This window comes from Pristis pectinata, chromosome 4 (genome assembly GCF_009764475.1).
Source record: "Pristis pectinata isolate sPriPec2 chromosome 4, sPriPec2.1.pri, whole genome shotgun sequence".
In the NCBI taxonomy this organism is placed as follows: Eukaryota; Metazoa; Chordata; class Chondrichthyes; order Rhinopristiformes; family Pristidae; genus Pristis; species Pristis pectinata.
In genome coordinates this window covers 50,058,348-50,084,092 of record NC_067408.1, presented here as the reverse complement: position 1 = coordinate 50,084,092, position 25,745 = coordinate 50,058,348, and the positions used below count along the sequence as shown (strand labels likewise).

The 25,745-nt window shown below is 41.7% G+C and overlaps 1 protein-coding gene across 1 annotated transcript in view; it reads right to left on the bottom strand.

Moving 5' to 3' along the window:
- The window catches only part of LOC127569354 (slit homolog 3 protein-like), a 529,163-nt gene that overhangs the window by 29,516 nt on the left and 473,902 nt on the right, over positions 1 to 25,745 (bottom strand). The window contains exons 25-29 of the mRNA XM_052013912.1: positions 23,626 to 23,789; positions 20,965 to 21,089; positions 16,755 to 16,852; positions 10,413 to 10,552; positions 2,609 to 2,702 (exon numbers count right to left, since the gene is read on the bottom strand). Coding sequence (XP_051869872.1) covers positions 2,609 to 2,702; positions 10,413 to 10,552; positions 16,755 to 16,852; positions 20,965 to 21,089; positions 23,626 to 23,789 — 621 coding nt within the window. The remainder of the gene's footprint in view (positions 1 to 2,608; positions 2,703 to 10,412; positions 10,553 to 16,754; positions 16,853 to 20,964; positions 21,090 to 23,625; positions 23,790 to 25,745) is intronic.

Here is a 25,745-nt window from a genome sequence, read left to right as displayed (position 1 = left end):
ATCTTCCATAGTACTGACCAAAATTGCAAATGGCATTGTACCTGATTGTGACCATGGTAAACTCTCTCTATGAGACCCTCTCAAACTTCTGCAGTGCGACTGTTAACCACATCATCCTCCTCCAGTGGGACATCCTTCTAGTGGGACTATTAGCACTGGAATCTATCCTTGCCCCTCTCCTTCTTCTCAGTTGTTCCTTGCTGACATCTGAAACATGACAGTTCCACACCGTATGTTCGTGATGTTCAGCTCTTCCCCATCACTTCAGCACAGTCTTTAAATATTCACTCTACTGTTCAACATGTAGCACTGGATAAGAAGAAATTTTCCTCAACTATCGAGCTTATTTTTCCCTGCAAATTCTTTTTCCTTAGCACCACCTCCATGATGACTGCCCAAAGCTGAATCTTTGTTTGCAATCTCACATTGATTCCAGGTTAAGTTTGTGACCATATGTTGTTGCCATCAATAATATCAACTATTTCCAGCACTGTAACTTCCCTCGACACTGCCCTTGCTTCACATGATCTGCTGCTGAAACCATCACCCATGCTAATGTGATCGCTAGATTTGATTATACCAATACACTCCAGTCTAGCCATTCTTGCTCCTCCCCCTTAAGTTTGAAGTCAACCAAAACTCTTGTGCCTATGTTCTCACTTCACTCTGTTCCCTCATTAACTTGTGTTTGCTGATCTACACTGGCTCCCAGTTCAATAAATGCATTGATTTTAAAATTCTTATCCTTGTTTTCACATTTTTCATGTCCTTTCCCTTTTCTGCACCTAATCTCTTCCAGCCCTTCAACCCTCTAAGATAGTGACTACACAAAATACAAAATATGAAACAAAAGCAAAATAGTATGGATACTGGAAATCTGAAAGAAGAAAAGAAAATGCTAGGAATACTCAGCTGATCAGGCAACATCTGTGGAGAGAGAAACAATGTTAACCTTTCAGGAGAAAGAGGGTTGAGTATAGAAGTTGGGATGTTATGTTGCAGTTGTACAAGATGTTGGTGAGGCTGCATTTGGAATATTGTGCTCAGTTTTGGTTACCCTGCTATAGGAAAGATGACATTAAGCTGGAAAGACTGCAATTACAAGGATGTTACCAGGACTCGAGGGACTTGAGTTATGGAGAAAGACTGAGCATGCTGGGACTCTATTCATTAGAGCAGAGGAGAATGAGAGGTGATATTATAGAGGTGCAAAAAATCACAAGGGGCATATATAGAGTGAATGCACACAGTCTTTTTATCGGGGTTGGGAATCAAGAATGAAGACATAGGTTTAGGGTGACAGGGGAGAGATTTAATAGGAACCTGTGGGTCAATTATTCACCCAGAGGATGGTCAGTATATGGAATGACTGCTGGAAGTTGAGGCAGGTATATTAACAACATTTGAAAGACATTTGGACAGGTACATAGATAGGAAAGGTTTAGAGGGATAGGGGCCAAACGTGGGCAAATGGGACTAGCTTAGATGGAAACCTTGGTTGGTGTGGATGGGTTGGGCCGAAAGGCCTGTTTCCATGCTGTATGACCCTGTGACTCTATTACATTGGTGACTGTGCCTTCAGCTGCCAAGGTCATTATCTCTGAAATTCTCTCTCTAGACCTTTCCTTTCTCATCATCTTTCTCACAAGACGTTCCTTAAAACCTGACTCATCTGCTCTCTTTAAGTCACAGGCTGTCAGATTTTTATTTACAAGACTTAATGAAGCACCTTGAGCTATCTTACTTAGGTAAATGTGCCATGCAAAAACTTTTTTTTTGTGAAGGGAAGATGAGACTGGTAGAGGACAAAAATTAGGTGGTGGGGAAATTTAGAAACGTTATGGTGAAATCAGACTTAGCCAGGGAATCATAAGAGACCTGATTGTTTTAGTCATCCATTAAATCACATGTTCAACGTTTAAATGTCTTCACATTGGTCACAGTAATGGTCCTGATCTCAGAATAAAAGGGGTAATCTTCCCCAAAAATATCAATGAAAAATCATAGTGAAGGTTACTCTGAGCTACTGTAATCTAATCTGCCACATATTGTTCATGCTTATGTGAATGTAACAGAGTGGACACAGAGCAGCATGGTCAGAGGTTTGAAGACAAGCTCCTCCCGATCAGTGAGGTACATGGGGAAATAATCCAAACTGATACTTCAACACAGTCCTAACAGAGATTTCAGAGGTGCCATCCTTTGATCCCAGATGTTAAACTGAGATACTACTTGCCAATTAAACCCCCCCCCGGCACTATTTAAAAAAGTAAGCAATTTTTGAGGGCCTTACCGATTATGTATTCCCCAAGCATCATCACCATAAAAGCATATTCTCTAATCTTTCTCCTCATTTCTTGTCTGGACATCTTGTAACTGACAGATAGCTTGCCATCTTTGCCTGAAGTACTTCAATGACAGTGAAGCCATTTAATACCTCTGGTGACTCAGAAAAATGCTACATAAATGTTCTGTTTTTGAGGCTGGGAGGGAAAATATGAGATGGACCAAGGTAATAGAGGATTTTGTTTTCTTTAAAAAAAGTGTTGTGGAGTTGGTCCATATGATCCAGAATAGTTTAATTGAATGACAAGTGTACAGTACTCACCTGTACTTCCTGTCCTTTGAGATGCATTTGGAGCCATGCTGGCAGGGGTTGAACTTTGGGATACAGTAATCCACAACCTCTTCACAAAGCTCACCTATGGATAAAGAGGTAGAAGATCAATGAGCTATCAGAACACCATTGGTCAGAAATTACCCACCAGCTTCTGGTGAGGAAGGAATATGTCCCAATCTGTGGATTATTTCTCTTGCTCCACCATCAGCCTCACATAAGCATTTGCCCATTTGCCCGCCATCATCCACCCCCTGGACTTCTGCACTGCACGTGCACGGTAATTCCAAATGAACTTTGCCACAGGAAGTTAGGTGTGGTACTTAACAGCATCAGGAACCCAATAATGATGAAAGTTGCAACAGCTCACAAATCTGATATAATCTCACCCAATGATAGAACATAGTAGAGCACAGGAACAGGCCCTTTAGCCCACCGTGTTGTGCTGAACTAACTAAACTAGTAATTAAATGTGCAACTAAACTAATCCCTTCTGCCTGCACAGAAGTCCATATTTCTCCATTCCTTGCAGATTCATGTATCGATCTAAGAGCCTCTTAAATGCCTCTATCATATTTGCCTCCACTACCACCCCTGACAGCACATTCCAGGCACACACCACTCCATGTAAAAAAAACTTGCCCTGCACATCTCCTTTGAATTTACCCCCTCTTACCCCCTCTCACTTTAAATGCATGTCCTCTAGTATTAGACATTTTGACCCTGGGAAAAAGCTACTGTCTGTCTACTCTATCTATGCCTCTCATAATCTTATAAACCTCTATCAGGTTGCCCCTCAGTCTCCACCGTTCTGGAGAAAACACCCCAAGTTTGTCAAACCTCTCCTTATAGCACATGCTGTCTAATCCTTCTGCACCCTCTCCAAAGCGTCCACATACTTCCTATAATGGGGTAAACCAAAACTGAATACAGTACTCCAGATGTGGCCAAAGCCAGAGTTTAATAAAGCTGCAACATAACTTCCTGTCTCTTGAACTCAGTGCCTCAACTAATAAAGGCATAATCCTATAATTCTGCCACCCTATCAACCTGTGCAGACACTTGCCACTTGCAGGGAGCTATATATTTGGCCCCTAGATCCCTCTGTGTATCAACACTGTTAAGAATCTTGCCATTAACTATGTACTGTCCCTTTACATTTCATATCCCAAAGTGCAACATCTCACACTGGCTGGATTAAACTCCATCTGCGATTTCTCCGCCCATATCTCCAACTGATTTCTATCCCGCCGTATCCTTTGGCAATCTTCTACACTGTCCACATTGCCACCAATCTTTGTATCATCTGCAAACTTACTAACCCACCCACTCACATTTTCATCCAAGTCATTTATACATATCACAAACAGCAGAGGTCCCAGTACAGATCCCTGCAGAACACCACTAGTCACAGACTTCAAAGCCAGTATAAGTCCCATCGACCTTAACTTCTGTTTTCCATAATGACCTGTCAACTACTACTCTCTGCCTTCTAAAATACTCAAGTACTGATCTAACAATTTTGAAAAGTTGCCATTCATGTGGAAATATCATGGCATATTCTTTGACTATTCCATTGAAATACAATGTCATTTAATTTTCAAAATTATCCTGGGAGTAAGTTAATCACTTGAGATCTGATATTTTCACTGATAATCTCATTGCAAACTCAGATAAGTTGATTGACACAAATTGGACAACCCAAGTGGGTTCTGATTTTTGGTGTTTTGCCAACACTATAAATATATCTGGAGACCCTTCCGAGAGAATGGATTATTATCTTCTTCTTCTTAGGCAGTCCCTCAGGATTGAGGATGATTGGCTTCTACCTGAGTTCTGTGGGATCTAAGGTGGTAAGATCACTGTGGGAACCACAGACTATGTCACAGGTGAAGCAGGAGGTTCTTGATGGGGCAGGTGGGTGAGTACTTTGAGAAGTGCTACAGTCCTTGAGTCTGTTACCCTGGGCTTCCTTGTGCTCCTAACAAAGGGACTCAAAGTTCTCAATGCCATCCTCAAAGCTCCTTCTCCATTTTGAGTGGCATGACAGAGCTGGAGTAGAATGTCTGTTTTGGGAGTCTCAGTTTGGGCATACACACAATGTGACCTACCCATCAGAGCTGATCTGACCTCATACCTGGAGACATTGGCCTGAGAGAGGATGCTAACATTGATTCACTTTTCCTATCAGAGGAACTGGAGGATTTTGCAGAGACATTGTTGCTTAGTAGCAGATGATGTTTTCGACATATCTCATTGCATACTGCAGCTCAGATACTGAGGTTGAGATGATCTTGGTTCTGGGGCAGAGACAACACAAGTTGTAGATTAGCTCCACTCCAGCAGGAAGCCTGCTGGAGGTGAAGTGCAATATTACAGTGTGAAAAATGTTGGGCTGAAGTTTGTACAAAGAACGAGCCTGGAGTAGAACAATTATGTAAGATCAGGCTGGTGTGGTATTATTTAGCAGATGTAAGATGGAGACAAATTTCTACAAACAACCAAATTTGGGAAGCAGTCCCTCTTGATTAAAAGAGTCAAAGGCTTTTGTGAGGCTAAAAGGCCACATTGTGGTTGGTATTGCTTCCTGTATTTCTACAGGAGTGGAAGCACATTAAAGATCATGTTTATCATGCTGTGAAGCTAGACTGGATAGGTTGCTGTGCAATGGAGTCAAGGGCACTCATCAAAGACAGAGTCACAGTTTAGGAGTTCTTCATGGTGTTTCTTTCAGTTAGTGCTGACTCCCTCTCTGTCCTTGATTAATTCACTCTGTTTTTGGCTCTCAGCAGGACATGACCTTGCGTATTTGGGCCTCGACAGTGCTGAACAATCCCCAACATCATAATTGTCAGAGATTTGCTGCATCTCCTGTGCTCTTTCCTTTCACTACCTGATCCTTAGGTTACGGAGCTGTTTTGTTGGACCATAGTGTTCAGGTGCCTGTGGAGCTGTTTCTTTTGTTTTGAAGAATGGTAGAGCTTCCAATCCAAAAACACCATTAATTTGTGGCTTTTTTAGCTCCTGGATCTCCTGGCCATTCCCATCAAACAAGTCCTGGGAGTGACTTCTCTATCAATACTAGAATCTCTTCACAGCTGCTAATTATGGTGGACTTCAAGGCAGTCCAGACCTTGTGGATGCTCTGCAGATCCTGTTGGATGGAAGGTCTGTGAAGAGCTTCCCTTGCGGAAGTCCTGATACCTATAATGTTGATTCTATTGTGGCAACTTTTCTTTTGCGTCCATTGCTTTGTAGCCACGGTGAGGGAGAACAGATTAAGCAGATTAGGCAGTCATCATTCAAGCAGTACCTATCATATCTCCCTCGCTTCCAGGGTTGGGGCATATGTCTGTGACTGTAGCATTCTGGTTACCTGTTAGAGTGAGCCAGAGGGTGAAGAGGCAGTCACTTATCACAAAGGGAGTTCCTGAGATGCCACACTCGCTCGTTCTTGGCAGTAAAGCCAACCCCATGAAGACAGCATTTCTCTTCTGGTGTGCCCTAGCAGAAGGTGACCCACCACCTTGATCGTTGAGTTGGTCATCTCATGTCTCACTCAGGACAATGATATTGGTGTCAAAGTGTTTGAGTTCCTGGGCCTATGATACTGAAACAACATTCAGGTGTTTGGTTAGTGGGACGGTATATAGGGGCATGATGTCCCAGGTCATATTGAGGTGTCGAAGTTACCTGTGAACGACTTCACAGACAATGACTGCACACTAGCTACCCCACAGACCTAACAGAGTAAGGTCTTGGTCTAATTGCAAAGAGGACCAGGATGAAGAGAAACTAGGTTCTGCTGAATGGACATTAACACACACACACACACACACACACACACACACACACACACACACACACGCGCGCACACGCACACACACGCACACACAGAGACACATTCAGATGTCAGTGAGTATGCATGCCCTCATGCACATAGGTGGGTTCAGGCACAGACTCTCTTAACCACTGCCTCCTCTTTGCTTCTCACCTACCCATTCCTTACTGACCTCCCTCACCTTCAAGTCTCCCTGTCCCTGAATCACTTCTCATTCAGTGGAGAAACAAGAGACTGCAGATACCAGAATCTGGAGCAGTTTAGTGAAGGAACTCAGTACCGGAGGAACAGTGGGTCGAACAGCATTAGTTGATGCAGGGTTTTGACCCAAAACATCCACAATTCCTTTCCCCCCCACAGACCAGCTGAGTTCCTCCAGCAAATTGTTTGTTGCTCTTCTCATTCAGTGTCCCCTATCCTCTCCCTCCCCCCAAATACGCATCCTCCAAGCCTTACTCGCCACTCCCTCTCTCTTGCCCCTTCCTTCTTTCCCTGCACTGGCCACCCCTCCCCCTCTCTGGCCTTCTATTCCCTCGCCTCTGTATCTGGTCTCCACACCCCTCACTCTTTGCCCTACCTGTACACATTCTCCTATTTTCTCGCTCATGCTCCAGCCCTGAGAAAAAACCCATGCATCATTACCGAGCAACGTTACCTCAGCCACGGGCTAGGCTTGGTGCGGTGTGACCAGTGTCACAACGCAGCAGACAGGCACTGTGGTGAGCCCCAGGTGCACCGACACAATCAGACTAGTGCTTGTCATACATTCCCAATCCCTTCCAAGTTTGTAGAGTGCCCAGTCAGTTCAATTGAGCAGCAGTTTAGGTCAATGGTTAATACACTTCTCTTATTCACATCGTTATGGACTTAAGTAGCATTCCAGGAGATGATCCCATTATTTGTGTTGGCATTGAGGGCAGGGTGTTCCATATTAAGTGCACCAGGACATTTGTATGTTTTAAGATAAGATAAGATTTCTTTATTAGTCACATATACATCAAAACACACAGTGAAATGCATCTTTGCGTTGAGTGTTCTGGGGACAGCCTGCAAGTGTCACCACGCTTCCAGTGCCAACATAGCATGCCCACAACTTCCTAACCCCTACGTCTTTGGAATGTGGGAGGAAACCAGAGCACCTGGAGAAAACCCACGCAGACACAGGGAGAACATGCAAACTCCTTACAGTCAGTGGCCGGAATTGAACCCGGGTCACTGGCACTTGTAATAGCATTATGCTAACCGCTACACTACCGTGCCTGCCCAATATTTCCTAAGTTGCTCATTATATATCCCATCCAGTATCCAGTTCCAATATCAGGAGGTATGTATGATCAATGACACAGCATCTACATTGTAATATTCCCAGCTGAATTTCTGCTCTGCCATCCTTGAGAAGAAACATTTATTTGACGGTCCATTTGCCTGTTAAGGTGGATGTGACAATCTTACACTTGAAGAACAGTGTCCCACCCTCAGTCTACACCTGTATAAGCAGGTTAATTGATCAATTATTGTTTATGGTTGTTGTGTTTGCCTCTGAAAAGACTGGCTGAATTAATACCATTTCTTGGTACAAAGCTTTTTGAAATGTCTGAAGAATTTAATATAGGCTCCTATTTAATGTAGATATAAGCCCCTATTTAAACAATCATGAAAAGTAAAAGTTAAGACTTATGGCAAGTATTTAAATCCACTTTTCCTTAACACTTCAGCGATGGATCAGGGAATTCTCTAAATATGCTCAGCATCAATTTATCAGTAAGGGAGGTTAAAATTAGGAGCAGTATTCACTAAGCCAAACCAATGACTGCTTTCTATCTGAAACTCATCTTATTTAGGGAAAAACTGAACTAATTTAGAATAAAGAACATGCCTAAAAGTTCAAGGGCATTTACACACAAAGCCATCCATGTCACTGTGAAACAAGGCAACCTTTGGAGCATTTGGGCTCCTTATCATGGAATGTACATCAGTTTACCAAGGGGAATATATTTTATACATGTGTTCATGGGCAGATGTGATAAGACTCCCTGTGGAGTTTGGATTGTGTCTGATCTGTTTAGAATTAGGAAAATCCCAATCATTTGACTTCTGATTTTAATCCTTTTTATAGACTCCATCCTTTGTGGTTTAGATTGGAGTTAATCCTTGCCTGGGAACCACATGCCTTTGCTTGAAGATGAAAAGGATCAACACATGTGGGGTGCATTGTGAAAGCTTAGAAATCACAGAACACCCTGGAGAGAAGTTTAAAGAGCTGCCTTGAAAGCTCCAATGCTTTCTTTGAATTCGTATTTTATTACAATCTTTTTCTTATGTTTGAGGCCTTTTCTACAAGGTAGAACTATCCGTTTGGTGAGGTGATGGTGTCAGGTTTACCTAACTTGGTTAATATCTCAGGATTTAACAAAGTATATATTTTATTACCTGATGGCTTACCATGTAGAGGTGTCAATCATATTAATCCCATTTCATAACAACCAGGAAAGTTCTTGATTTGAGCTGTTTTAGCAAACTCATTTGGTGAAACAGTGGATGCGACAATTGGTGTTGGGAGCATCAGGCAAGAAGTTGGGTAAGGAGCTAAAGTGTTAGGGAAAAGAAACATGGAGTGCTTGTCTCAGCTGACAATTAAACATCTGCCCTGGGTGAAAATAGGATTTCTACAATCAAACTATTAGCTGTCCATGCATATTGCTGAAGACCTTATTGAAGATTGCACTAAGACTTGAAGGAAGCTATTTCTGTGGATTGTGTCACCAAATAATACAAAGCCTGAGACAGAACAAAGAGATGTAACTTGTCTTTGCAATGTTCCTTACATCCAGCACAAACAGAGCAACCAGTAGGTAATGTTTTACTCATTTCCAACATCACCAAACTATGTCATGCTTCTTACTGAGATTGCTAAACTAGTTCAATTTAGTGCTGAACTCTGAACAGTTTCTCTTGTAAAGGAAGGTTGACCCAGTACTCCTTGGAGTTAGGTAAATGAGAGATGATCCAATTGAACACTTAAGGTTTCGAGGGAGCATGCCAAGAGGATGATTCCCCCAGCGGGGATATCTGGAACTAGTTTCAGAATAAGGGTTGATAAAATAAGACAAAGATGAAGAGGAATTTCTCCTCTCAGAAGCTTGTGGATGTGGGATTTTCTACCTCAGAGAGCTGTGGTGGCAGAGTCATTGAAATACTGAAGGTTAAGATAGGTTAAGATACCAGTTTATGGGAATCAGGAAGGAAAGTGGAGCTGAGGCAAAGATCATATTAGCCTTGATCTTATTGAATGGCAGAGCAGGCTTGAGAGGCTGTGTGGCACTCTCCTGCTTTTTTTTGTTCTGTGAAAAAAGGAAGACTAGAGAAGAAACTCTTCAGAAGACCAAAAGAGTGAAAAGTTGAATCAGAAGGAGTTGTCTTACTTTTATCTTCCCTCTTTATACTCAAGGAGCATTGCTACCTGTCTATTCCTCGTGTGGGGATTGGCAATGCAATTCTATAAGTTATTCAGTTTAAGGAGATCACACAAAGCCTACACCCAACTCCAATTCTCAATGATACATTTTCAAATAGAGGACACTGTAGAGAGCTCGGAACCTGGCCAATGTGCCCCTCCTCCTGCACTCGGGGCAACTGAAAACACCCTATTCTGAGAATCTCTGGTCCATGTGACGATATATCCAGGCAGAGGACAGGTCCTGAGGTAAGTGCAGCATGGTGGGGGGGCGGAGTGGGAGAAGTGGGACAAGAAGCAGCCCCCAATAATTATTCAATAAAAAAACCTGTTGTTATGGATGAACCGGGACATATTCCCCTCACCCCTTCTACTATTAAGAATGTTAAAGTACACACTCAAAAAGCCTGCAAATTGACTATTTTGCATTAAGCTCTGACCTTAAGTTTTGATCCAGATAACAATATCCTGTCAGAGAACCAATATGTTATGTTCAATACCTGTGTAATTGGGTGGGCAAAGGCAGGCATAGTTGTTGATTCCATCTATGCACGTGGAGTTATTTTCACAGTCATTATCGTCACAGTCATCGGGATTTACTTCACACAGCTGTCCCTCGAAGCCTGCAGGGCAGAGGCACCTGCAACAATGGAGGAAAAATGAAAAGAAGATGTTATAAAGTGAAGCTTCCATTGAATAACTACCAAGTAACAATGAGACCGGGCTCAGGGATCTGTGAGAACATGACGACAAATATATCCCATTCACATTGCTCTCCTTCTCCTTTGAAATCACAGTCTCTGAACCCTTTCTCTCTGTCAGCCCACTTTCCAGCTGATAGTTGAACTGTTCCCCCCAGTGATTCTCTGTGTCTTTGGATTCGAAATCAGACCAGAGGATGGAGACCTGTTATAAGTGTCAGGTCCTCCCTATGTACTTCCTGAGAATTAGCATCGATATTCTCTCCTGTAAAACAATCGTGTTTCCCCTACTATCAGGAGTTTATTTATTTATTTTTCCATATGCAGGGCCAGCAGTTATTTTGCCCTTCCTTCCAAAGGTGGTGGTGAGCTGCATACTTGAACCACTACGGTCCTTCTAGTGCAGGTGATCACACAGTGCCATTAAGGAGGGAACTCCAGAACTTAGACCCAGGGACAATGAAGGACTGACAATATATTTCTAAGCAAGGGTTGTGTGGAACTTGGAAGGGAACCTGCAGGTGGGTGGTCAGCTTCCCAGACACATTCTTCCTTTGTCCTCCTTGGTGTTAGAGGTCATGGTTTCAGGAGGTACTGTTGGAGTGGGCATGTAACTGAAGTGCATTTTGCAAATGGTGCACACTGCAGCCATTGGTGGTGGAGGGAATGAATGTTTAGGATGGAGCTAAAGGAGTCATTCAAGCGTCTTGGTTTGTGTAGAGTTCCTTGAAAGCTGTTGGAGCTGCACTCATCCAGAAAAGTGGAGAGTATTCCATCACACTCCCATCTTGCGCCTGGTAGATGGTGAAAAATTCTGGAATGTTAGGAGGTGAGTCACTCGCTGCCTTTGAATTATTCTTCTAGCCACAATATTTGAGCTTCCAGTCAATGGTAGCCCCCAGGATATTGAGAATGGGAGACTCAGTGATGACAAGGTCATTAAATGTCAAGGGCAGGCTGTTAGATTCTCTCTTGCTGGTGATGCTCATAGCCTGGCAGTTTTGGGTGTGAAGGTTACTCACCCCATGACTGAATGTTGTCAAAGTACTGCTTCTGCTGGTATGGACTCTTTCATTTGCTGTGGAGCTGTGAATGAAACTGAACATTGAGCAAATATAAATTAATATCCACACTTCTGACAATTTGATGGAAAGAAGGTTAATGATGAAGCAACTAAAGGTGGTTGAGCTTTGAACACTGCCCCAGGGAGCTCCTTTCTATGAGGTATGACTCCAGGTATTGAAGTGTTTTCCCACTGAGGTCCATTGACTTCAGTTTTACTTGGACTCTTTTATCCAATTCTTGATCAAATGTCTTGATGTCAAGGGCAGCCACTCTCACATCACCTCTGGAATTCAACTCTTCGGATCAAGGCTGTGATGAGGTATGAAGCTGAGTGGTGCTGACAAAACCCAAACAGAGTGTCAGATAGCAGGTTATTGCTGAGAAAGTTCTGCGATAGCACTGCTGATGACATTATCCCTCTTGATGTTGATCGAGAGTAGACCGATTAGGCAGTAATTTGTTGCATTGGATTTGCCCTTTTTTTTGTGTGAAGAGGACATATCTAGGCAATTTTTCATGTTGCCAGGGAAATGCTACTGTTGTAACCATTCTGGAACAACTCAGTTAAATGTGCAGCCAGTTCCAGGAGGCAGGTTTTCAGTGCTGCAGCTGAAGTGTTATCTGCTCCCTCAGACTTTCCTGTATCCAGTGCTCTCACTTGTTTCTTGATATCACATGGACTGAATCAAATTAGCTGAAGACTGGCTTCTAAGATGGCAGGGATCTCAGGAGGAGGCCCAGATGGATCACTTTCTCAGCTTTTCTGGCTGATCACGGTTGTAGAATGCTTCAGTCTTGTTGATTTAGCACTCACATGCTGGGCCTTGCCATTGATGAAGAATGGGTGTTCTTGGAGGGTCCTCCTCATATTAACTGTTTTTTCCATCCACCATCATTCATGACTAGTGCTGACAGGACTATAAGAGCTTCAATCTAATTTGGTGGTCATGGCATTACTTAATCCTCTCTACTGCATGCTGTGTTTGCTGATGGGATACATATAGTCCTGTGTTGCAGCTTCACCAAGGGGTGAGGCTGATTCTGCTCCCAACGTGCCCTTCTGCAGTCTTATTGGACCAGTGATGATCTGCTGGTTTGATTTAATGTGAAAATACAAATTAGGAGCACAAGTAAGCCATTCAGCCCCTCAAGTGTGCTCCACCACTTAAGAAGATCCTGGCTGACCTGACTGTGGCATTCATGTCTACCCAGGGTAACCTTCACCCCCTTGCATAGCAAAAATTACAACCATTAGGACTTCGTTGGAGCTTGTGTAGGATCCTTACGGTTCTCCAGCAGTGGAATTAAAGTTCTAGAGAAGTACATGCTAACTCACTGCACCTCCCGGTCACTTTAACGTTTTAATGTTTATTCCCTCATGTCCCAATGAAAGAAAATACTGAAACATCCAAACTTTAACAGGAGAATAAGTTTGCTTTTATAGGTCCCTAAACTATCAATAAATATTTTGAAAGTTGAGATTCAGAGTAGCTCTGGATCAAATGTCTCAGGGGTAGAAATTCAGCTCAGGCTGTTGCATTAAACAGGATCAGAGAGTATCAGCCACCCACTGTTCTTCCCTCCACCGAGAGCCAGTTTCATTGATTTCAGTGGAACTGGAGGTGATTACAGCTTATTGCTAGGGATCAAAGGTTAATTTCTACCCCCTGGAGTTTTGATTATTAGCATCCTAGAGAAACTTCAGAGACTAATTTAGAATTGGTGAACTGTTATTCAAAAGTGAGATTGCCTACTTGGTGACCTTCACTGATGGTGGAGAGACCACAATTGAGTCTGATCCGGTGCCCCCATTTTGGAATTTATTGTGGTAAATCACATGATATTATCACTAATGTCACTCAGATTGATGACTCCACAGCTGTTTATGACAACACTGTTGGAGGAAGAAGAGATCCAAGTTTTTACCCTGAAATAAATGCTGGAAAGGAAATTGCATGAAACTGTTTTTTTCAGTATTATACAATTAAACATTGTGTTTTTTTCTCATGAATAAAACAGGCAATGACTGTCTCTGGGCTATTCACCCCTCTCCAAAATTTCACCAAGGCATTTCCAGGCTTGTGGTCCCATGTGTAATAATGCACATTCGGGGTGCATGTGATGACACCACTTCTGGTGTAAACTTCCCTTGGAGCGCTGCAGGGGAAGTTGTCCATATTGTCCTGGTGTGCCCATTACCAGGCACTCCTGGGACGATATGGTCTGAGTCTCATAGTCATGGAAGCTATGGCTAGGAAATCTAGCCAAGGGCATCTGGAAGCCAGGCAGGGAGGCTGCTGTGGACATCAGGGCAGGGAGGCAAGCCAATGAGCTCAGGGATGGGTGACTGGCCGGGAATGGTACAGTGGTGCAGCTAGTAGAGCTGCTACCTCACAGCTCCAGCTACTTGGGTTCAATCCCGACCTCCGGTGTTGTCTGTGTGGAATTTGAATGTTCTCCCTGTGACCACATGGGTTACCTCAGGATGCTCCAGTTTCCTCCCGCATCCCAATGACTTGAGAGTTGGTAGGTTAAATGACCACTGTCAATTGCCTCTAGTACCAAGGTAAGTGATGGAATCCAGGTGGACTGAAAGGGAATGTGGGGAGAATAAAATAGTTTAAGTGTAAATGCTTGCTTTACTGTCTGTATGGACTCAATCAGCTGTGTAACTCTATGTCTCTGGGAGGTTTAGTAAACAGGGGAAATCAAGGAAAGGGAAAAGCATGGAGATTGGTATTAATCATTGAGGGGGGAAAGGTCTGACCTCAGAAAAGTGGGTTTGAAAGTGGTAGCAGAGTGGGAGAGAGAAAAATCAGGGGACAGTCATAGATTAGGGTTGTGGGCCGGGGTGGGCAAAGGATCAGTTTTATTGGGATGGTGCTGTTCAGTCTGAGGAGTCGGAGAAGGAATGACATATAGTAAACGTTTCTTGCTATCTGCAAACCTCTAGTTTGGTACTGTGGGATTAGGCCCATGTTTTTCTAGGACTGCTCTACAATAGATACCCCCAGGATACCAAGATCCAAACACAAAAAAGGGATGCTGTACATGGAATGATATCATCGCATGCAGAATTAACATGGAAATCATGCCAGATGTGCAATGGAGTGTCTGGTCAAATTTCCTGATTGGTGTGGTTTGACCCAGAAAAAGTCACAAGCATTTAAACATACAATCAGCTGGATTTATTCCAATTTAAATTGATTTTCAATTATAAAATGCTGTAAAAGAATGGCATGCGATTGCATTTTTAGGCAATTATACCAAATAATGCACATCTCAGAAAGGCAGGCGGGAGTACTCGACAATATTTGACCTGGTGCTGAGGAGAAACAACCATCAATTTTTATTGACTCTGACTAAGAGCTAGAAGTATGAGCAGCTGCTGACAGAAAGTTATGGTGCTTACCCATTCTCCTTTCACAAACCTTCAGTGAGATCAAAGCTGTGTGTTCAAGACAAGTCAAACTGTTACAGACATCCAAAGGTCAAAAATATGAATTTTATTGGACATTTTCAGATTATATTCATCATTACATTGGACCTCTGGACCCTGTCCAGAATAAATAAAGGCATCTCAGCAGGGGTTATTGATGGACTAGGCCAAATTTAGGGTGACATCTTTATTTGTGAACTTGTGCATGAGGTGTAGGAAATTCAAGGGATGCTTGATCACATTCTTTACACAGAAATAACATTTCAAAAGGCGCAATCACTCAAGCACAACAAATTCCCAACTACATTAATTCATTTCCAAGGACATTTCCAGATACTATCAACTTTTAGAGTGAGGTTTTCATTTTTGCCTCAGGTAATGAGGAAAGCATTTTCAAAGATAACAGATCTGTAAAATCTGACATGACAGCAAAACGCATGAATCTGTCATGATCTTTTCAACCTTGACTCCACTTTGGAATATTTTTAAGCAGTAAGTTTGAGTGCTGTTTCACCTTTTTAGGCTAATGTAATGCCACTTTAACCATCCTTCCTCCGAATTATTGTGACCGATCATAAAGGTGTAATTTTCTCATTGAATTAAAACCAGCAGCCAAACACTTGCTTTGTAAATAAGAATCTCCCTTTAGCTGAAAAAAAATCACTTCTTCCCCATCAAGAAAAAAGTTCATCATTGGTTGCTAGACCTAACTGCACATGTGAGTATCTATTGAAGTCAATTTAACCAAATGCAAGGAGGCAAGTACAACTGGCTGCCAATATTCTCACATACACTTAGGCTAATTTCTTCCCTAGGGTTTTATTCAAGAGCACTCTCCAGTTAACTGTTCCCTAGGTGCAGATAATATATCCATAATTATCTTTAAATCTACAAAATAGTGTTCAATGATCAGTACATAAACATAACATGTATGAGTAGTGACTGTAAAGTCTAGCAAGATTCCAAAAACCATTTGGTCACCTTCTCTGCCAAATACCTCACCTCTTGCTTCCTGATCTACTTCACATTTTTGCTGTCTCTTTGGGCATTTCATTCCACATATTAACCATTCTTTTAGAAAATTGAAACACTTTTCTAATTAGTTGTGAAGTTTCTGATCGCCTCGATGATATTATCCTAGTTTAATTAATTGATAGTCTTGGAATATTTTGATAGCACACCCACTAATAACTATCTGCTTCTAAAACCTTGTCTCCAGTGTATAAACATTTCCAGTTTCTATAGTCCTTCAATTCTCTTGGTGGATTCAAAGTTTCAATTTACCTCCTGCTCACTGTGCCCTCTTTCCCACTGTTTCTACTGCACAATTTTCCATTGTAAATGCTTCAACTTTTTAGCCGTCAAAGTTCTCCTGTTCCTTATGTCCCAGAAACTTCAACACTTTATGTAGTCCGGTGATATAACACTGCACGTCTCCTCTTTGTAAGTGAACAGTTTTTCTTTTTCAAACAGGTTACCCTTTTAAGTATTATCTGCCACACTTTTATTAAACAGCACAAAGCAACAATTTCACTTTTGCTACAAAATTGCAGTGATGCCAAAACTGACTGCCTATACATTCATATGAATTAAGATTTGCTTTTATGTTTCTTGTATTCAATTATTTAAATGAACACCTGAATCCACGTTTGTCTCCCTCAGTGAGATGGCAGGTTCCTCCATTTTGGCACTTGTTGTTGATACAGGCATTGATGGGAATGGCACAGTCCTGGCCCTATGAATATGAAAAAATGGTTAGTGATAATCCATCAAAGGGGCAACATCAGTGGTTCACATCCTAACAGAGCTAGAGGCAATTTCTCTCAACCCCTTCGATTAACTCCTTTCCTGTTGCAGAGATAATATACATTGGGCTGCAACTCCAGTAGGACCTGTTATCTTTTAGTCCAATATATTGATGGTCACTCATCATTTCTGAGGCTGGGCAACTTTTGTTTCCTATTTAGGGGTACAAGACATCAGAGCTGAGCTTTAGTCTTTGTCCGTACACATATACATATATATATACCACCAGGGATTACTTAAAAGTGTTCAGGAACAGAATCCCAGGGTGATTTCTCCTTTTCCAAGTTAATTGGAGTTTTTGCCAGCTTTTCACAATCTGTGGCACAGTATCACAGCTCCAGCGGCCTGTGTTCAATCCTAACCTCTGCTGCTGCCTGTGTGGAGTTCGCATAGTCTCCCTGTAACTGAGTGGGTTTCCTCCAGGTACTCCATTTTCTTCCCATATCCTAAAGATGTAGGGGTTGGTATGTTAATTGGCCACTGGAAGTTGTCTCTGGTGTGTAGGTGAGGGGTAGAATCAGAGGGGTTTAATGGGAATGTGGGGAGAATAAAATGGAATTATCATAGGACTAATGTCCATGGGTGCTTGATGGATGGGGTGGACTCAGTGGGCCAGTTTCTCTGCCGTATAACTCTATGTCCTGGTGATGGTACCTGAACACCACACGGTACGGGCAGCACGGTAGCGTAGCGGTTAGCGCAACGCTATTACAGCGCCAGCGATCGGGGTTCGATTCCCATTGCTGTCTGTAAGGAGTTTGTGGGTTCTCCTGTGTCTGCGTGGGTTTCCTCTGGGTGCTCCGGTTTCTTCCCACATTCTAAAAGACGTACAGGTAGGTTAATTTGGGGGTTTAAAATGGGCAGCGCGGACTCGTTGGGCCGGAAGGGCCTGTTACCACGCTGTAAATAAAATTTAAAAAAAAATTAAACTCAAATTAAGAAGTAAATGTAGTTCATCTGGTTTATTTTCTCACTGAGCAGGAGGAATAATTTATAAGGCTACTGAGCCTGTGCAAAACCCTGGCATAATTAATATTACCTTTTTTCATCATAAGCAGAGTTGAACATGATCAAATATCAGATGTTTGACTCGAATACATATCATCCAATTTACATGTAAGGCTAAAAGAATTAACATGAACTGGTGCCTTTCACCCTGTGTGAAGGGCACATTGCAGGAGGTGTCTTAAGGATCCTATACAATAAAAGAGAGCAGTGAATATGATTTGTGTTCAGCAGTTCCTCAGGTCTCATGAGCCAGATAGTAGCCAATAGGTGTACACAGGAATGGGAGAGAAGCAGGTAGGAAGAATTGTTTCCTTCACGTCAGTGACAGCACTAGAAACTGATTACACATAGGCTTTTCTACCATAGGGGAACCTGAACATGTTCTCAACATAATTAAAAGCAGAAAATGCTTTCCATACTCAGCAGTCAAGCAGGTCGATGACCTTTCAACTGATGCTGTGTTATCTGCTGAGTATTTCTAGCAATTTCGGTTTTCATTTCAGATTCCCAGCATTAGGGCTACCTTGATTTTGGATTATATTCTCAACTGAAGTGCATGCATGTGCATTTCTAAGTGAGTATCATTGCATCACAGTCATGAATAACCAGAAGTGTATTGTGAGATGTATGACTGAATGTCTATGAATCTGTGATTGGTGAGCTCAAGCTTCAATCCAGGATCTGAACATAAAACAAGGGCTAATATTCCAGGCATGATTAGTAAGTTTTCAGGTGACCACCAAAATTGGTAGCATAGTGGATAATAAAAAAGGTTGTCTAAGGTTACAATAGGATCTAGATCAACTGGGAAAGTGGACAAAGGAATGGCAGATGGAATTTAACTCAGACAAGTGCAAAATGATGCACTTTGGGAAGTTAAACAAGGGGAGGAGATACACAGTGAATGGTAGGGCCCTGGGGAGTATTGTAGAACAGAGAGACCTAGGGGTACACGTACATAGTTCTGTGAAAGTGATGACACAAGTAGACAGGGTGGTTAAGAAAGCATATGGCATGCTTGCTTTCATTGGTCAGGCATTATGCACAAGAGTTAGGACATCATGTTATAGCGGTACAAGATATTGGTGAGACCACAGATGGAACATTGTGTGCAGTTCTAGTCACCATGCTATAGGAATGATATGACTAAGCTAGAGAGGGTGCAGAAAAGATTCTCAAGGATGCTGTCAGGACTGGAGGGCTTAAGTTATAAGGAGAGACCAGATAGGCTGGGACTGGTTTCCCTGGAGTGAAGGAGGCTGAAGGGTGATCTTACAAAGGTTTATAAAATCATGAGAAGTATTGATGGGATAGATAGTCACAGTCTTTTTACCAGGGAAGAGGCATTTAAAAAAGAGGGCATAGGCTTAAGGTGAGAAAGGAAAGATTTAAAAGGGACCTGAGGGTCAAGTTTTTCCACACAGAGGGTGGTGGATAAATGGAACAAGCTGCCAGAGGAAGTGGTAGAGGCAGGTACAATTACAATGTTTAAAAGACATTTGGATTGGTAAATAGATAGGAAAAATTTAGAGAGATATGGACAAATTTGACTAGCTCAGGTAGCACCTTGGTTGACATGGATGGGTTGGGCCAGAGGGCCTGTTTCGTGCTGTATAACTCTTTGATTCAATGACAGCATTGCATGAATTTTGCTTGCTGGAAACATCATACTTCAGAGCATTAAATGGAAGCCTCATCAACCTGCTTGGATGGACATTAAAGATGTGGTATTTTTTCCAGAGCATCCCCTCATTCAAAATGACCAAGACATGGTTTAAAAAAAATGACATTTTATGTGGGATCTTGCTATGCATAAATATACCTGGTCCTCTTTTACCTACGTATTTATGTGATAAAGTATCTGGTGAATTTTTTATGAATGACCATTATTTCTCCCCTGTGAAATGCTTTGGGGCACTTGCTATATTAATGTTAATGAAGTACCAAGTAGATACTTACATGATGGAGAATTCAGGTGAATAAAAACAGATTGGGAACTTGAGAAGGAAAGACTAACAAATTCTTGCATCTTGACAAACAATTGAGAATTAGGTTTTATTGTCAGTACAAGAAGGAAGTTACGGATATTCCAATGTCTTTGGAACATGGGAGGAAAGGAGTGGTGAGGATAGAGAGATGGGTATTAGGAGCAGAATTTATTGAAGACTGTAATCGTCCAAGGCCCAATAGGTTTGATGAGGGAGCATCCGAGCCATACATGATAGGCCATCACAGAATCAGATCCCAAGTTAATATTGCAGCTGGGTTTTGACTTCTAATTATTATCCAGGGATTGCACTGAATGTGTTCTTCTGTGGATATCAGAGGGAAGACCGGAACAAGTCATCATCAACTGCTCCTGTTTCAACTTCCTCTCTTACACAAACAACTTCACAATAGTTGCTATTAAGGGCCACGCTTAATGGCTGCTTGTGAAATAGTCCTACATGCTAGCAAAATGAAGCTGCAGAAAACAATGCCTTCAGGAGAGATGGGTAAATTGACAAGAAAGTAAAAATGTCATCCTGTTCGTGCATAGGGAGCTTCTCTTTGAGGTTAATGCTAAAATAAAAATTTGTTTTCAAAACCAAATGACAAAGCACATTGTAATTCAATTGCATGTGACGTGACTACTCTAAGCACAATTTCTTTCAATTACACTGTACTCCAAACAAGATTTTCTCAAAGTCTACATCAAAACAGAACAAACAAAAGCTTTAAGGACCAAATTGAACTGAATCATAAAAGTTAGGAAATGGATAGCAGATGTAGAGAGATGTCCTTTTCCGATTACCAGAGAAAAATTCCGGTGCTATTGTTGCTTGAGGTCCCTGGGGTAAGAGCGTATGAGAAGATATTATTTTCCATGTGGCAAATATCTGAGCCTATTAAAGAGCTTTTCAGTGTGAAATTCCTTCTGTTGAGAAACTAAGCACCATTTTGAATTTTCTACAATATTTGTAGTGAAACTACTTACAGGAGTAATCTTATCATCTAGATGAAGGATTTGGATATTTTCTGCAAGATTCTTACCTTAAACCCATAGGGACAGGTACATCTGTAGAACTCAACTGGGTCATTGTTACAGGTTCCATTGTTTTTGCAAGGGCTGGACAGGCATGGGTTGCACTTGGCTGTTATTGCAATGTTCAGTGGGTCTGTAAAATTAAGAGAATGAGATGTTTCTGGGAGTCCCATATACACTGGTTAACCCTGCTGAAATGACAGGAACAGACAGCAAATCTCCCATGCTTTACAGTGTAAAATCTTGAGTCTGGAACTATCACCAAGGGAGGATGATTCAGGAGGGTGCTTTGTACTCTTGTCAGAAAAGATGTTTAAAAGAACAACCAAGTCAGAAATTCAACATAAATCAATTTGTTTTTCCAACATAGTGATGGATTTTCATTATGTCTCTTTATTAAGAAATAATTTTAAAAATGGGCAAACCATGTGTCCTTTCTTCATAAAGGAGGTTACAGGCCGCATAGAGGTGGGATTTACTAGAGTTCATGTACACTGATTAGCACGTGCAGCTTGGCAAGATTAAATTGTTGGAACCTTGACCTGAGTGCCCTTGACTGTCCTTGGCTCTTCCCAGCCTGGATAGAGGTTGAAAAGGTCATTAAAAGGCATAAAACAAGAAGGCCAGGTGAAGAGGCAATAATCCTGCTAAAGTACTAAAACGTGACAATGGAAGATTTCTGGTGCAACTCATGGTTTCATACCCTCACCTGGGAAGAGCAGGGCATCTTAGAGGTGCTGTGAGAGAAGATGTGTGATTGTGATAATGACAGAGGGGATTTGCTACCGTTAGCCACAGGGAAACTCAACACAAGGATCTGCCTCAACTCCTGCTCTTAGTAGCTAAGGTGCTACTCCCAGAGTTGTTGTGCATATTCTACCTATCAAGAGGTACAACAGACATTCACCACATGACAAATCCAGGAAAAGTATAGGGAGTAATGCTGACTACACTCCTGCATGTAGCTTTCTTCAATCTCACATAAACCTCCAAGTCAACCAATCAGGAGAGATGATGGGGAATCCTTCTCAAATTTGGCTGACCTCAGAAATGCATTGCCATTTTATGTCTGCTATCTGATGATATTCAAACTTGATCCTGAGGAATCAGTCCATTACAGACTCAGATCAAGCAAAGATTTGTCATCATTCGAACCCTCTTCTTAATCTTCCTCACAGAGAACCGCACCTAATCTCCTACAAGTATAGAAGATTTAATCTATGGAACAAACAAACTACTCAACCTTTGTTCTCATCATTCTGGACATCCCAACCTTGGCCATCACTTTACAGTATGCATATATGTGCAGATTTGGAGGCTGAGCTCCAATTCTTTGTTGGCCCCTTCAGAAGTAGACAAAATGGGCCTTACATTGAACATCTAGAAAATGAAGGTCATCTATCAACCTGCCCCCTCAGTGTAACACTGCTCCTCTACAATCAAGATCCATGGCAAGGCCCTGGTAAATGAGGATCATTTTCCACTGCTAGAGAGCCATTCTCAGTGAAGGCAGGCCTTGATGAAATTCACTGTTCATGGGATACAAGCTCAATTTTTGGCTGACTGAGGAAAGTGCATGAAGAACAAGATTTCATTAACTTGGTCTGCACTGAGGATAAGAGTCAGTGCATGAAGAACAAGATTTCATTCCCAGCATCAACTCATGGTCTACCAAGCAGGCAATGATCCCTGCCCTCTTGTATACTTCAGAGTCATGGACAACCTATGGCAGGGGCCTAAAAGCACTGGAGAGGTTCCGCCAATTTAGACTCTGCAGAATCATCCAGATTCATTGACAAAATACTCTTCACCTGTCAGTGTCTTCTCCCTGAAAAACATCTCCAGCTCTGGTCATACTCAACCAACTCCAGAGGTTTTCCACTGCCTGACACCAGACTCCTGAAAGAAGTACTCTAGTCCAAGCTCCATCTTAACAAATGATTTCCAGGATGAAATTAAATGCACTTCAAACCCTCCTTGAGAAAATGTAATATCATTGCTGATTCATGAGAATCCCTGGGGGACTGCTTAAAATGGAGATAGAGCTGCCAGGAAGATGATGGGAGCACAGGGGGGCAAACAACAGAGGAGGCACACAGGATCCCAAACATCCCACCCCACTTGTAGCAGAGTCTGCTAGGCCAGAAAGAGAGTCTTTAGCCACCTCAGATCCCACAGGAGAGTAGTGGAAACTCTGAGGGACTGCCTGAGAAGAAGAAAAGTAGGGAATCATGTTGAAATCTTGGCGGTTGGGGAAACAGATTGAAGAATTAAACATAGGAGACTTCATCAGTCCTGATGAAAGGACTCTGACTTGACATGTTAACTCAGTTTCTCCAACCACAGGTGCTGCTGAATACTTACAGCATTTTCTCTTTTTATTTCAGATTTTCAACTTCCACAATTTTTAAAAAATTTTCATAAACACAGGAACCATTGCTTTTTTTTGCACATTGAATTTTAACTTCAATGAACAACTGGAAAATGTAAAAGTTCATATTAGGCTGTCTGATCTCTGTACCTAATTTTCCAAACTGTGCTGGCAGTATAGACGTACCAAACTGACCCTACATTTCTTATCAACAGTGTCCTTCTTTAATTAATGATGCTGACACCACGATAAGTGGTGGTTGTTTGTGCCTTCCTTTGTGTGATCCAAAACCACATACCCTTGCAATGGAACTTGTTTGTGGGTGTTGTCAGGAGAAGTTTTTCATTCATGTCCTCTGGTCCTGTGCAGCGGGCAATACCTGGCTCCTTGTAACCTGTCTTCACCCACTCGGACAGCCAGCGCAGGTTACAATCACAGTACAGAGGGTTTGCCCCAAGAGCTCTGGGGACAGAGAGAAAATGAACAAAGAGTCATGCAAATGTCTAGTGAATCATTCAGACCCATCTCAGCAAATGTTATACCCAGGGGATACAACTGCCCCTTGACTTTAGTCAAGAGCAAAATTGGTTAGGATGCAAAACCAGCAGTGTCCCTGATCACAGAAACACATGGAAGGAAGACATTTGGCCCATCAAGTCCATGCAGCTCTATTTAAGAGCAATCCAACTAGTTCCATTCCATTAATGGCCCCGTCTCCCACCTCACAGCCTGCATTTCATTTTCTTTTTGGATGTTTATCCAGTTCCCTTTAGAATGCCGTGATTGAATCTGTGTCCACTACCTTCTCTGGCATTCTGAGCTTGATGCAAAACAAAGGATCCTCTTTCATTTCATAATATGCTCCCTTGAAATAAATAATGCAGAAAGCAAATTATGAAAATGGATAGTTTATAAAATGTATAATATGGGTTCTTTATTACAAACTGTACTATAATATATGCACATTTTTATCAGAGCTGGCTCAGTGGAGACTCTTGTTTAATAAGCAAATGATAATGCTAGGCATACATTATAAATTCTCTTAACTACAACAGTTAAGACTCCAATAGAACATATTTGTGCAATAATCCCTTATGAACACATTAATTTTGATCAGCACCTTATCTCTTAATCCTGTTTATAATCCGGGCATCTAAACAGCAGTTGGGTATGGTTCATTTTTACTTGTAGCCAACTTGAAAAAAACTTTTGATTATTTCTGAATTAGTTACTTATTGTTAAATTAAAAGTCAGCTGCTCTTTACATCACAATCCAACTACATTGTCTTATTTAGAGTTGGTTACGTTAACTATATATTAAGTTGTACCCTTAATTAAATCCATGAATGTCTGCTCATTGTTTTACTGTTTAAAGACAAATTACACTTGCTTTGAAATATGTTCCCAGCCTCTTTGGTAGCAGTAGGACAGTACACCATGCCTCTAAAATTCAACAATGGTACTGACTGGGGATGAACTCTTACATTATTTGTCTTCAATCTTTAACATTTACTTGGGAAGGGAGACAAGCGTCAATTAAGTGTTCAGCTGAAAAAGACACTTCTTCTGTTTCATTACTGCACACACAGCTTTAACATAAATTTTGTGCTTAAGACTCTGAAGTGGGTCTTGAATGTGCAGAATGGGTCTTGAAAGCTCAGAGCTGAGAGCAGTTCCACTCATTCATAATAGACACTAAATGCATACTAAACAAGCAAGTTATAGTTAAATAATTCAAAGTGTTCTCTGCAAATTGTAACTGTAGCCACGTATTACTTGGTGGAGACTCTTCAACACTATGCCTATTTAATTATCCCTTTAGTGGATATTGATGTACAAGAATGTCATTTTTCAGTCACAGTTTGCACTGTGCCAAGACACAAATTGATACTGAAGGCAGAGTGAGTGACTTTGAGATAGGACAGGTAGAAAAGAGACATTTAATGGTTAGACTAAATGGCCAAAGGTGTGAAAAAAATGAAGAACTGAGCAAATGAATAACAAGTATAGCTTCCCTGTAGAATGCAACAAATGTACTGAAATGTGGATGATGCACAAATCCAAAGTTACCCAAGTGAAACCAACAGCAGAGGTTGCAAAACTGACCAAACAGCTGTGTGCACCAATTCCCACCTCCTGACTACAACAGCAAATATGAAAGTCTGCCAACAACTAAACTTAAATATGTGACTTTGGTAAGATTTCCAAACACTTTATTTTATCAATGTCCAACAGAAGGCAGAGAAAATGTTCAAACTGAACAAAACTTAAAGAAAATGGATAGGAGATATCTCCAAATCCAGCTGGATGGTAGAAAAACCAGCAACAGTATTATTTTATGGGACATGCAGAACAGTGACTGCTCAATCCAAAAAGTGTCCACCACAACTCCCCCATGATCAAATGAAGCAAGAGATG